Source organism: Archocentrus centrarchus, chromosome 17 (genome assembly GCF_007364275.1).
Source record: "Archocentrus centrarchus isolate MPI-CPG fArcCen1 chromosome 17, fArcCen1, whole genome shotgun sequence".
Lineage (NCBI taxonomy): Eukaryota > Metazoa > Chordata > Actinopteri > Cichliformes > Cichlidae > Archocentrus > Archocentrus centrarchus.
Genome location: NC_044362.1, coordinates 2,158,818 through 2,171,177, shown reverse-complemented (window position 1 = coordinate 2,171,177; position 12,360 = coordinate 2,158,818). Strand labels below are relative to the sequence as shown.

General features: G+C 42.9%; 1 protein-coding gene across 2 annotated transcripts; it reads left to right on the top strand.

Moving 5' to 3' along the window:
- The first annotated feature begins 1,691 nt into the window (after positions 1-1,691).
- Positions 1,692-11,895, top strand: LOC115796311 (caspase-4-like). 2 transcript variants are annotated; one of them, XM_030752652.1, is made up of 10 exons: positions 1,692-1,816; positions 5,113-5,167; positions 5,273-5,449; positions 5,541-5,757; positions 5,867-5,983; positions 6,066-6,175; positions 7,959-8,049; positions 10,066-10,123; positions 10,499-10,545; positions 10,698-11,895. In XM_030752652.1, the coding sequence occupies exons 2-10, from the start codon at positions 5,120-5,122 to the stop codon at positions 11,210-11,212; spliced, it is 1,380 nt and encodes a 459-aa protein (XP_030608512.1). In that variant the 5' UTR covers positions 1,692-1,816; positions 5,113-5,119; the 3' UTR covers positions 11,213-11,895. The 2 variants fall into 2 exon arrangements, with proteins under 2 accessions (XP_030608512.1, XP_030608511.1); XM_030752651.1 differs by having other exon boundaries at positions 5,538-5,757.
- Positions 11,896-12,360: the final 465 nt, after the last annotated feature.

Genomic DNA, 12,360 nt, shown 5'->3' with positions numbered 1-12,360 from the left:
TCTTCCTCAGCTCTGGGCTCTGAGCGTCCAGCCGCAGCATCATGAGTCAGAGCCGGAAAGTTCAGAAAGCAACAGCAGGAGCTTCAGTGGGAGCAACAAGGTGAGTTACCACCGTGGGAGTGACACCGTTCCTCGGACTCGAGCCTTGACGAGGACAGCATCCTGACTGGATCGCCACAGCTCACTGGTAACACAGATCACACCCATTTGCACAATATTTCCAAAAGTAGAAACATCCTTTCTCAGAGTGATGCTGAAAAGCTCATTCATGCATTTATTACTTCTAGGCTGGATTATTGTAATTCATTATTATCAGGCTGTCCTAAAAGCTCCCTGAAAAGCCTTCAGCTGATCCAAAATGCTGCAGCTAGAGTACTGACAGGGACTAGAAAGAGAGAGCAGATTTCTCCCATATTGGCTTCTCTTCATTGGCTCCCTGTTAAATCTAGAAGAGAATTTAAAATCCTTCTCCTCACATACAAGGTCTTGAATAATCAGGCACCATCTTATCTCAAAAACCTCATAGTACCATATCACCCCAATAGAGCACTTCACTCTCAGACTGCTGGCTTACTTGTGGTTCCTAGGATACTTAAGAGTAGAATGGGAGGCAGAGCCTTCAGCTTTCAGGCGCCTCTTCTGTGGAACCAGCTTCCAGCTTGGATTCAGGAGACAGACACCCTCTCTATTTTGAAGATTAAGCTTAAAACTTTCCTTTATGATAAAGCTTATAGTTAGGGCTGGATCAGGTGACCCTGAACCATCCCTTAGTTATGCTGCAATAGGCCTAGACTGCTGAGGTTTTCCCATAATGCACTGTTTCTTTTTATTCACCTTATTTACTTTGTTTATACTCCACTCTGCATTTAATCATTAATTGATATTAATCTCTGGCTCTCTTCCACAGCATGTCTTTTCTCTCCTCTCAGCCCCAACCGGTCTCAGCAGATGACTGCCCCTCCCTGAGCCTGGTTCTGCTGGAGGTTTCTTCCTGTTAAAAGGAAGTTTTTCCTTCCCACTGTCACCAAGTGCTGCTCACAGGGGGTCATTTTGACTGTTGGGATTTCTCTGTATTATTGTAGGGTCTTTACCCACAATACAAAGCGCCTTGAGGCAACTGTTTGTTGTGATTTGGCGCTATATAAATAAAATTTAATTTAATTTAATTTAACTGATCACATCTGATAACACCTGATCACACCTAATAACACCACACGAGTTCGTTCCTGTTGGATTCTTTCCTTAAATCAGCAGCTGCATGAAAGTTTCCTTCCTTTAAAGCAGAGTTTGCAAACACGATCATGAATATGTACTGGATACCCTGAGGGGCTTTCCAGAAGTGTTATGTCTGTCATCAGGAAAAGGAGGAAGTGATGGCCGGATTGGACTCTGCCCGGCTCTTAATGGCATTCCTGCTTCAAGCAGCAGCTTTGTTAATGTGAGCTGTTGGATATCAGCCTGTGGTTGTGTTGTTGTGACTGTCAGAGTGAAATCTTCCTTTTCTTTTTCACACCTGAAGCCTGAGCCTGCTTAGCATTGCTGTGCTGCACCTGAACAGAAGGTAAACTGCTGTGTTTGCATTCTCACACAGTAAAAGGTAACAGCTTCCTTGAGAATTTGGAAACACCCCAAACAAGCTCATACAATCTCTTCCACAGAACTCAACAACCAAATTCGTTGGAAGTGAAAACAAAACAAGATGCTAAACCAGAATCCCCAGTTGTATAAAAGCAGACTCAGAGAGTCAGTGAACATTTCCAGCTTTCAGCAGCCTGAAGTGCTTCACTGAGGAGAACCAGGACTCAACATCCCTGCTGTGAGTCTCTGATGCTTCATGTTTGATTTGTGTTGTTGGTCAGCAGTTTATTGGAATAGCTGAAGCAGCTTCGCTCCGATGGTCAGTGAGCGACAGAGGTTTGAGAGTCTTTTCATTTCCACTCTGAGCTGCAGTCTCTGCAGCAGCATCGCAGCATGCTGAGGCTTTTAACTGTGACTTTGGTAACATTTACACATTGAGACAAAAGTTCTGGAAACTTTAATTTTCTCGTTCTTTCCTGTGAGGTCAATAACATCTGCCTTCAACGGAACATATTTCTACCGAAGTAAAGTAAAGAAAGTTCCATCCTAAGTAGAACAAAGCTTCTTGTCACAGTGCTCCCAGTTATGCAGCCTGAGACTGGCACTGGGAGCGCTGGCGTGTGGATTCCCGTAGACTCTGAAGTAAAGATTCAAAATTAAACTTTGATGGTTTTTAACAATTCTGGGGTTGACCGGTGAGCAGCAGCGTGATGTGCCGTCCCGCGGTGCCTGCGTGGAGCTGCTGATGAGCGGTTAAAGCTGCTGAAAGCTCTGCAGGATCGTTCAGGTAAAAATGCAGCTTATTTTTTTTTGTTGGCGATCCAGTCGAGATCGAGCAGTCGGGTCTGTGTCTGCGTTAGAGCCTCCCTGTGACCAAACAGTGGGCTGTGTTCATGTAGCCGTGGAACTGTCACACACCTGATACCTGTGTTTAAACCACTGAAGCACAGTTTCAGCGATCAGGTAAAACTTCAGTGTTGCATTAGTAATGCCACAAATGTGATTTTCAGAGGCAGAGAGGGCGGGCATACTGCAAGTGTACTCATGTTGTTCAGTTTCTCGTGAACACAAACAACAAACAATACCAGTTCAAACTTGTACCTCCACTCAGTGTGTGCTTCCTATGAGTTTGGCATCAGAGGGGCTGTGCACACACCAACTTCACGTGTCTGAACTTGCTCTGTTGTTCAGGCGCAGAATGTGAAGCGATGCTGCTGCTTCCAGATATGACTGATAACACCAAATTACAGTCTGTGGGTCTGTTAGCATCAGGTTCACTCTAAAAACAACCTACTTTCCTCATATTGTTAAATATATGTTGTAAAATAAAACATAGACTGTAAATGATCAGTGATAATAATAATAATAATACCACACTTTAATATCACCACATTTTAAAAAGGCTTTTATATATAAAAAGCAGCAGAAAACAACCCAAATTCAAATATTTAATATTTATTTTGCCCATAAAAGTGTTGAGTTCAGTCTGATATTTGATGCAGTGAGTGCATTAATTTTACACAGACGTGTTGTGTCTATTTCGTTCTGTTTCACTGGAACCTGAACTGCACCTGCAGTCAGCTGTACCTGCACCGACACACCAGCAAATGTTTCCAGTTCTGGTCTATTAACAGAATTAAATGTCCAGAACAGGAAATAAGCCTGTCCATGTTTTGTGTTGTTCTATAATGTGTGTCATTCAATCAGTGCTGAAGGCCAAATATTTCCTTATAGTCTTAGATATGTGGAACCTTCTATGAAGTCATGAAGTGTTCATTTTATTTTAAAATCTTTTCAAAGGTTAATTTTGCAAATTGAGATGTTGTCATGTTGCAGTGCAGCAGTATCAGGTAATATTTTCACAAGTGTAACTATTACAGATTCTTTGCTGTCATTGCACATTTTCATGCATTAAGGATCTGTTTGACAGCATATGGAACAAGTGTATAAATTGCACTAGCAATAAATAAGAAGAAGAACATGAAAATAGCAACCAATATAGATGTAAATAATATAAATAGCAACAAAAATAAGATAATATAGGCCTAAATGTCCATAAAGTGTGAATGCAGGTAAGGTGTAGAGTGTGAACTGCAAAGTCCGGTGAGAAACAGAGCATAAAGTTCATGCTGTGGCTTACAGCAGAGCTTTTACTGCTCTGTGGAGGAAGCTGCATTTGAGTCTTTCTGTCCGTGCCTTCATGACCCTGAGCCTGCCAGAGGGGAAGGGTGCCAAAGGGTGCCTGATTTTTTCAGCTCCTTTTCTCAGTCGGGCAGAGTGCATTTGGGATGGGAGAGGGGCACAAACCATCTTCGATGCAGTCTTAATGATCAGCTGCAGGTCTTTTTCTCTCTTGTTTACTACCCATGCCAAGTCCCTTGAGAGGTGAACAGCAAGGTACTTAAAGCTCCCCACCTGTTCCACGTTTTCTCTAGTAATCATCAGACTGGCATGTACTGTGTCCTTACGTTTCCTGAAGTCAATGACAAGCTCCTTTGTCTTGTTGGTGTTGAGGAGCAAGCGTCATGATCCTGGGCCGTGTGCCCAGCATGTTGTGTTTTAGTTCCTTTAGGTTCTGTTTTCATTGAGTTCTTCTGTTACGTTCCCTGTTGACATTTGGTTTTGATTTGTTGTTCATTGTGGTTTCTTGTTTGGTTATTAGTTATCATTAATGTTACGGACTTCCTGGCTCCCTCTGTTATTGTCTTCCTGTGTCTGTCTTGGTCCGTGTCTTGTGTTTAGTTTGACTTCCTGTCCTGTTCCCTGTGTGTTAAGGTGTGTTAAGTTTAAGTATCTCTGCCTGCCTCTCCTTTAGAGAGGAGTGCAGTCCTTCAGGAGGGGCTCAGAGCAGCGCTGCTGCCCCTCCACATTGAAAGAAGCCAGTTGAAGTGGTTTTGGCATCTGACTGGGGTGCCACCTGGGCTCCTCTTGGGTGAAGTGTTCTTGGCTTGTCCTACTGGGAGGAGGCCCTGGGGTGGACCCAAGACACGCTGCAGAAATCATATCTCCCAGCTAGCCTGGGATCAACTCAGTGTTCCCCTGGATGAGCTGGAGGCTGGGGAAAAGGAGGTCTGGCCTTCTTTGCTTAGGCTGCTTCCCCCACAACCTGGCCGCAAATAAGTGGAAGAAAATGGATGGACGAATATACCTACTTCAACATACACTGTGCATATTAGGATAGAATACTTTTGTTTCCAGTAACAGTCTAATAAATATCTGAGATTTTTATGTAAAAACTAATTACAGTGGATTTAAACACAGATCTCTCACACACTAAAGCTACACAACTGTATTAATTACAGAAAATTTCTGTATTTTTAGGACTGTATTTTATTTTTTCTGTAAAATAACAGAAAACTTTTGCTGGATGAAATTTTTTCTACAGATGTAATTTTTTACAGTATTCATCAGGATCAGGTCTAATGATCAATAATTCAGTGTCAGCAGTTTAGAAAGGCTTGGTACTCAATAATCCACAAGAACCAGAGAGGATGTGATTCTCTGACTCACTCGCTTCCTCCAACCTGTTCATAGGTCAAAGATGGCGATGTGCAACTCTAACACGAGGAGACACACTGACAACAAAAATGTAAGTCACCTTATGATTCTCATATCAAATATGTTATGTCAAGCTAATAATTATAGTTTGTTAAAGTGATGTGTTGACTTTCCTTTAAATGACTTTGTCTTTCAGATTTACCCTGTGACCGAAAAATTGCGGTCCAGACGCATCGCCCTCCTGATCAGTAATATAAATTTTATTGATCAAAGATTAACCAGACATAATGCTAATAAAGATGAGGAGGCCATGGTCAACCTGCTCCAAACTCTGGGATATGAGGTGGAACGATATCGGAACTTGAGTGCACAGGTATTTTTTTCAGGCACTTCCACTCAGGTGGCTTTCCAAAGCTGGTTAAATAACCCAACGAGTGACGTCTGACTTTTTGTTCTCACAGAAGATCGACGAAGCTCTGAAAACCTTCTCCAGACATCCAAAACTTGCTTTCACAGACAGCGTGTTTGTGGTTCTCATGTCTCATGGAGGCCTGAGATCTTTGTGGGGCTCTGATTGTAACAAGCTTGACATCAACACGATTTATGAGCGCTTAAGCACAAAGAGCTGTCCTGCACTGAAGGACAAACCAAAGGTCATCATCATTCAGGCCTCCAGAGGAGGTGAATCTGTGCTCACATACACAACAAAAAGCATGTTTGGATTTGTTGTTCAGCACGACAGCTGGTATGAACATGATGTTTCAGTACGTCTGTGTGGTGTCTGTTTCAGTATATGTACAAGGAAGAACAAATCCGGACATGGATTTAGTTGGACATCAAAAACTAACACCAGGTGCTCAGGTACCCATCGACAGGGATTTCATCAGTTTGCATTGCACCGCACCTCGTAAGTTCTCCAGCATCCAAATCATTCCTACCAGTCAAACCCCAACAAACCACACATCTGACCTGTTTCTGTTTGCTCGCAGACATCAGTACATACAGACATCTGTCATTCAGCTCCTTCTTCATCCAAAACTTCTTTGAGGTGTTCACCGGTGTGGGTCGTACGTGTCATATTGATGAACTGTTCAAAAAAGTAAGTTCGAACCCCGAACGTGTTTGTATTCTTAGTTCAAAACATCCTCAGACCGGCTGAATGCAGATGTGATGAAGGCCAGGCACGTGCTCTGATAGACCTATATTTTATTTTTGGCATCAATGCATTCAGCGCATGCTAGCAGAGTGCTCTGGGGAGCAGCATCACATCTCTGACCTGCTTTAAAAGAGCATATATCATGCTTTTAAGGAATGTGAGGAATCGTGTGGGCTAATACACCCAACAACCGAACATTTTGACTTGTCTGCTTGCAACTTCAGCACAACTGAACTGGACTACAAAATCGCTGCGAGAAAAAAATGGAGGAGCCAGAAGTCCACGTCCTTGTTCAGCAGGTCCACAGCAAATACTGTGACGTAAGAGGACAGAAAACGTAACAGGGAATAGAGAAAACTGAACAGACTGAAACTTATGACTCAAAAAGAATATAAAGATATCAACGCAGCCTCGGGACAGAATACATTTAAATTTCCTGCACTCCTACACACTCAAAGTGCACAAAAAAAAAAAAATGCATTTAAGGGCTAAAAAAGTGGATTTTGCATGATATGCCTTTAACCCTTAGGAGATCCTTTAAAAAACTTACTTTCGTGATCTTTCAGACAAAAAGTGTCCCCTTCCCAAAACCTGCTGTAAAAATATCATAAAGTAATATTTTTTTCCATTTTTAATGATCTCGTCTTTTAACTGTGACAGCCAGGTAACGAGAGCGTTTGCCCCGGCTTGTCTTGTGACTTTTATGAAATGGAAATATTACTTCAACTTAAAATATACAAGTGATCAATCTTAGGCCCTTTGATAACAGAAATAGGGAGGATGTCAGAAATCATCATCATCACTGCGTTCAGGCATTATCAAAAATATTTTGGATTTTAGTTTGTACATTCATCCGCGGCACGTGTGCAGGTGAACCAGGTGGCGCTCGCTCCATGAGGAAGAGCTTTCTATGTTCAGCAAGACGAAAGAATACGTCAGAGTTAGTGAACGAGGTGGTGAGACATGCAGCAGCAGGCTGTGTTTGAAGAACAGGCACAAAGAGGACGGTGCTAGTTTGCACGTGATGTCCCGACTGCTCGGGATCAGTTTGGCTCCACCGGACTGAAATATTCCCACACATTCATCATTTGACTGCAGCAGCAGTACTCGCACACCTTCTACTTGTTTTAGTGTGTTTAAATAAGTGAGCACTGCTTTTTGTCATCCCTCCTCCGCGCCTGTCTCCACCACAGTGCATACACGATCTGGTGTTTCCCTTCGTCGTTGTTAGCTAAGGCTCTCCGTGTTCCTGTTTAAGTTCTTTGTTTTACTCTTTTGGACTTCCCGCGCTTTCTGTTTTTTTGCAGTTGGCCAATAACATATCTTCTTTTGTATTGACCACGCCCGCCTTTGTGACCAGCCCTTGGTTCCTCTCGTCACCATCATGCCACATAACAATAGAACAATTTCTCTGTTTTCCTGATGCTTCAAAGCTAATACTGCGACTAGTCCTCTTTGTTCCATGTGTGACGAAGGACCGATGACCCCATCCTGTAAAACCGATGCATCCAAAGCATTTGACCAAACGAATCCTGCTAACTTTTCAAACTAAAGAGCGAAGGCTCGCTCTGCGTCTGATGAAGATATATTCATATTGCTGACCCATTCATAAAGACCTCAGTGATGTGAGCAGTTCCTCCTGTTTCTGGAACAAATGCCTGCATCACTGTGTGACTGTAATATTTTCTGTGAGTGACGTCCAGTTAAAGCGCAGTCTGACCCACAGGTCATTGAACGCTTCTATTGTGCTGGTGCTGAGAGGAAGATGCCAATCATGGAGAGATGCACTCTGATGAAGTACTTCTACCCATTTGCAGGTGAGTGTCAGACTGCAGAAATATTCAGTTACTGCTGTTTTTTAGCATTTGTTTGCTGTGAAATAGTGCATGAGTCTGGAGGAATCAGTCATCTTGTGGACTGAAGCTGTGCTGTTGTTTTATCAAAGCAAGAAGTTCACGTCCAGTAACTGTGACCTCTTACTGACCCTCTTTATAAAATACTGAAGCAGGCAGACAGACAGAGTAGATCCCTCACTTTCTGGTGTAAATTCAGAACATTCAAGTCTTCTATGTGGTGCTTTAGATTGCATGCACCGACCTGTGGGCAGCCTGTTGCAGTCACAGTTGCTATTTTCCCTCTATTCTCCATCCTTCAGCTTACTTTTTAACTAGCCAGTAGTAAAAAAAAAAAAAAATGACAGCATACATAAAATCATAACAACATAACAGAGAGCATACAGGCGCAGGTCATAAAATTAGAATATCATGAAAAAGTTCATTTATTTCAGTAATTTCATTCAAAAAGTGAAACTTGTATATTATATTCATTCATTACACACAGAATGATATATTTCAAATGTTTTTTTCTTTTAATTTTGATGATTATAACTGATAACTAATGAAAACCACAAATCTCAGAAAATTTGAATATTGTGAAAAGGTTCAATATTGAAGACGCCTGGTGTCACACTCTAATCAGGTAATTAACTCCAAACACTTGCAAAGGCCTTTAAATGGTCTCTCAGTCTAGTTCTGTAGGCTACACAATCATGGGGAAGACTGCTGACTTGACAGGTGTCCAAAACACGACCTTTGACAACTCGCACAAGGAGGGCAAGACACAAAAGGTCATTGCTAAAGAGGCTGGCTGTTCACAGAGCTCTGTGTCCAAGCACATTAATAGAGAGGCGAAGGGAAGAAAAAGATGTGGCAGAAAAAAGTGTACAAGCAATAGAGATAACTGCACCCTGTGAAACAAAACCCATTCAAAAATGTGGGGAGATTCACAAAGAGTGGACTGCAGCTGGAGTCAGTGCTTCAAGCACAGACGTATGCAGACATGGGTTTCAGCTGTCTCAGTCCTCGTGTCGAGCCACTCTTGAACAAGAGACGGCATCAGAAGCGTCTCGCCTGCAGACAAAAAGGACTGGACTGCTGCTGAGTGCTCCAAAGTTATGTTCTCTGATCAAAGTCAATTTTGGAAATCAGAAAGGAAAAGGAGGTGACATATCAATAAAAAGTAACCTTGCAAACGTTTTTGTGCCCTCCAGATGCCTTGAAATCATATTTAAAAGCATTCCTGTTCTCCTTAACTCTCCTATCTAGGGCGCCTGGGTGGCTTAGTGGTGAAGCCGGCGACCACATACACACGCCGCGTTGCGGCGCGGGTTCGCGTCCCGGCCCGGCGCCGATTTGCCCACGTGTCTTCCCCTGTATCTTTCCCCCATTTCCTGTCTCTCTCCACTGTCACAAAAAGCTGCTGTGGCCAAAAAAAAAAACAAAACTCTCCTATCTAAGCTATAAGTCAACTGAGTTGAATCCAGATGCACTTTAACTTTAGATAAAAGAACTTAATCTTTGCAAATGACTGCATTGGAGTCAGGGCAGCAGGCATGAAGTCATTCAGAGACTGGCCTTGCTGTTGGGGGCAGGAACAATGACAGAGGCTTTCCTCAGCTGAGGGACCCTAAAGATGTCTGGCAGGTGCAGTGTTTCAGAGTACGACCTTCTCTGCCATCAGGACCTGGACTCTTCTTCTCCTCAGTCTTCTGACAACTGAGGGCACGCTTCTAAAACCAGGAAGCTCCTCAGTAAAATCATAAATGTTAAAAGGATTGTAAAAACAATTCAAATCATTAGACAACTTAAAAACAATATCTTGGAGCATTTATTTTATAATACTGCAGGTTATATTTTTCTATATTTCATGTTCATACGAATGCAGCTTCCCCCTCTGGCATTATTAAAGTATTCTGATTCTGATTTGCTGAACGGTGATCCTTATTCCAATCTGTCATTTTAAAAGAGCAGTTCTGACTCGAGCTGTATTTGCAGGAATGCAGCCGCTGTCTGCAGGACAGGAGCTTCTGAGCATGAAGGCAGCCTCTCACAGGTATGAAGAGTGTGCCTGAAAGAGGAGGAAGATCTCCTCTCTTCTTCATCAGGCTGTTTGTTTACTTCATGCAGGATCTGAGTGTTTCACGCTCATGCGTGCTGTGATCGCTGCGGAAACACTGAACATGTTTGTGTAGGTTTGGACAGATCTCTACAGTTTGTTAGAACTATCTTTTTACCCTCTGACCAAAGGACCAGTTAGCTCCATCAGAGGAAAATAAAGTTTAATCCTGAGTTCAAACTGATTGCAGAGACTCTTCAGTCAGGTGTTTATCAAATGCTGGACTGTTCCTTTATCACTCTACAACAGCATGTTAGCCATGTGATGTCCATGTGTGCTTGCGGTGCTGATCTGACCTCCTCCTCCTTTCAGGGTGGAGCCCGCTGTAGTCCGATGGGATATTTTAGAGCTGAGGAAGTGTAAGTGTGTTTTATTGTGCTTCATGGACACAAAGCAGCACATGTTCAACCATCTCCAAACTGTCACATCACTCATTCACATCACGGAGGCAATCAATGAGCAGATGACGGATCAATAACTGCAGCTGCATCGTGTTTGTTCTCTCCATCAGATTCCTCTCGTCTCATGATCGATGCGAACACGGTCAACAGGAAACTCAAAGTGTCCGACAGCAGCAGGAAGGTGACGTATGTGACGGCGGTTCAGCCATATCCCGATCATCCCGACAGATTTGACCGTCCTCAGCTGCTGTGCCTCAATGCTGTGACTGCTCGCTGCTACTGGGAGGTCCAGTGGACTGGAGAGGTTTCCATAGCAGTGAGTTACAAAGGAATAACAAGGAAAGGAGAAGGAAATAAGACTCTGTTTGGGTGGAATAATCAGTCCTGGAGTCTGTACTGCTCTGATAAATACACTGCCTGGCACGATGGCAAAGAAACAGCCCTCTCCCACACCTGCTATGACTCCTGTAAAGTAGGAGTGTATGTGGACTGCCACGCTGGCACTCTGTCCTTCTTTAGCGTGTCCTCTAACACTCTGACCCACCTCCACACCTTCAAGACCAAGTTCGCTGGGCCTGTTTATCCTGGATTCAGAGTCTTCACCGCCTCCAAGTTGCATCTGTGAAGAGCGTTCTCCTGTTGGAGGAACCCTCTGACTGTAGAACAGGTGTCGTCTCTGTGACTCACTTTCTCTGAGCTGCACATTAACGGTGGAGGGAATTTTCTCCCTTTCTCCTCAGTTTCAGTTTTCAGTTTCAGCACACGATCCTAAAGCAGAGATCGCCTCTGTATGATGTTTTTCTGATACTATAAATTGAGCTTTATGAACAGAATCAGCAAACCTCAGAGGTGCAGGCGGTAAAGTTGATAACCACCTTCATGTGACCTCTGACCCTGATTGCTGGGACCCTGGGAACAGGGGCATCGTCTCTGTGTGCTCTGGTTTCTCGGGCGCTCCTGTGATGCTGTGATTGTTGCAGTGTTGTGTTTTGCATCCTGCGGTACTCTGACATGTGTCGGCTTTATGAGTGTGTTTGGGTGGTTCGGTGTATTCATGGTTAGATTGTTGCTAGGTTTTTGGATTGGTTTTGTTTTTCAGTGTATCGGTGTTTGGGTTGTATATATTCCCACAGTTGTAATTGAGGGTAAAGTTTGAGTTGAATGTGTACCTGTAGTTCCTCAATTTGACCACCTGATGACGGTAAATCCTTTGTGACTCCGTCCCATCGGCCTGATTGAAAGTGAGGCTTCATGTTTGCAGACCTGAAGTTTGACTGGAGGACACAGAGAGGATAAATCTGTACTAAATGTGACATTTTAAAGATCAATAAACAGGATCAAACCAAAGAGTTCGTTTCTGATTCTTTTCTTAAATCAGCAGCTGCAGGAAACTTTCCCTCCTTTACAGCAGATTTCACAAACAGGATCTTTAACGTGTGAGCAGTAAAGTGTTAGCGCAGGATCCTGCTGGACACACTGGGGGGCTTTCTGGAATCATTCCCTCTGTCATCAGGAAGGAGCAAGTCACTTCCATGTGAAACTGCAGCTTCCAGAGCTTCCTGCTGAAAAATTAAAGCTCCAGATTTGGACCTGTTCATCTTACAGCACCACAACAATGTAACTGAATACATTTACTTGAGTGTGTGTGTATATATATATATATATATATATATATATATATATATATATATATATATATATATATATATATATATATATATATCCATTTTATGAAAATAACTGTCAGATTTACTAACCATTGAAATCCAATGA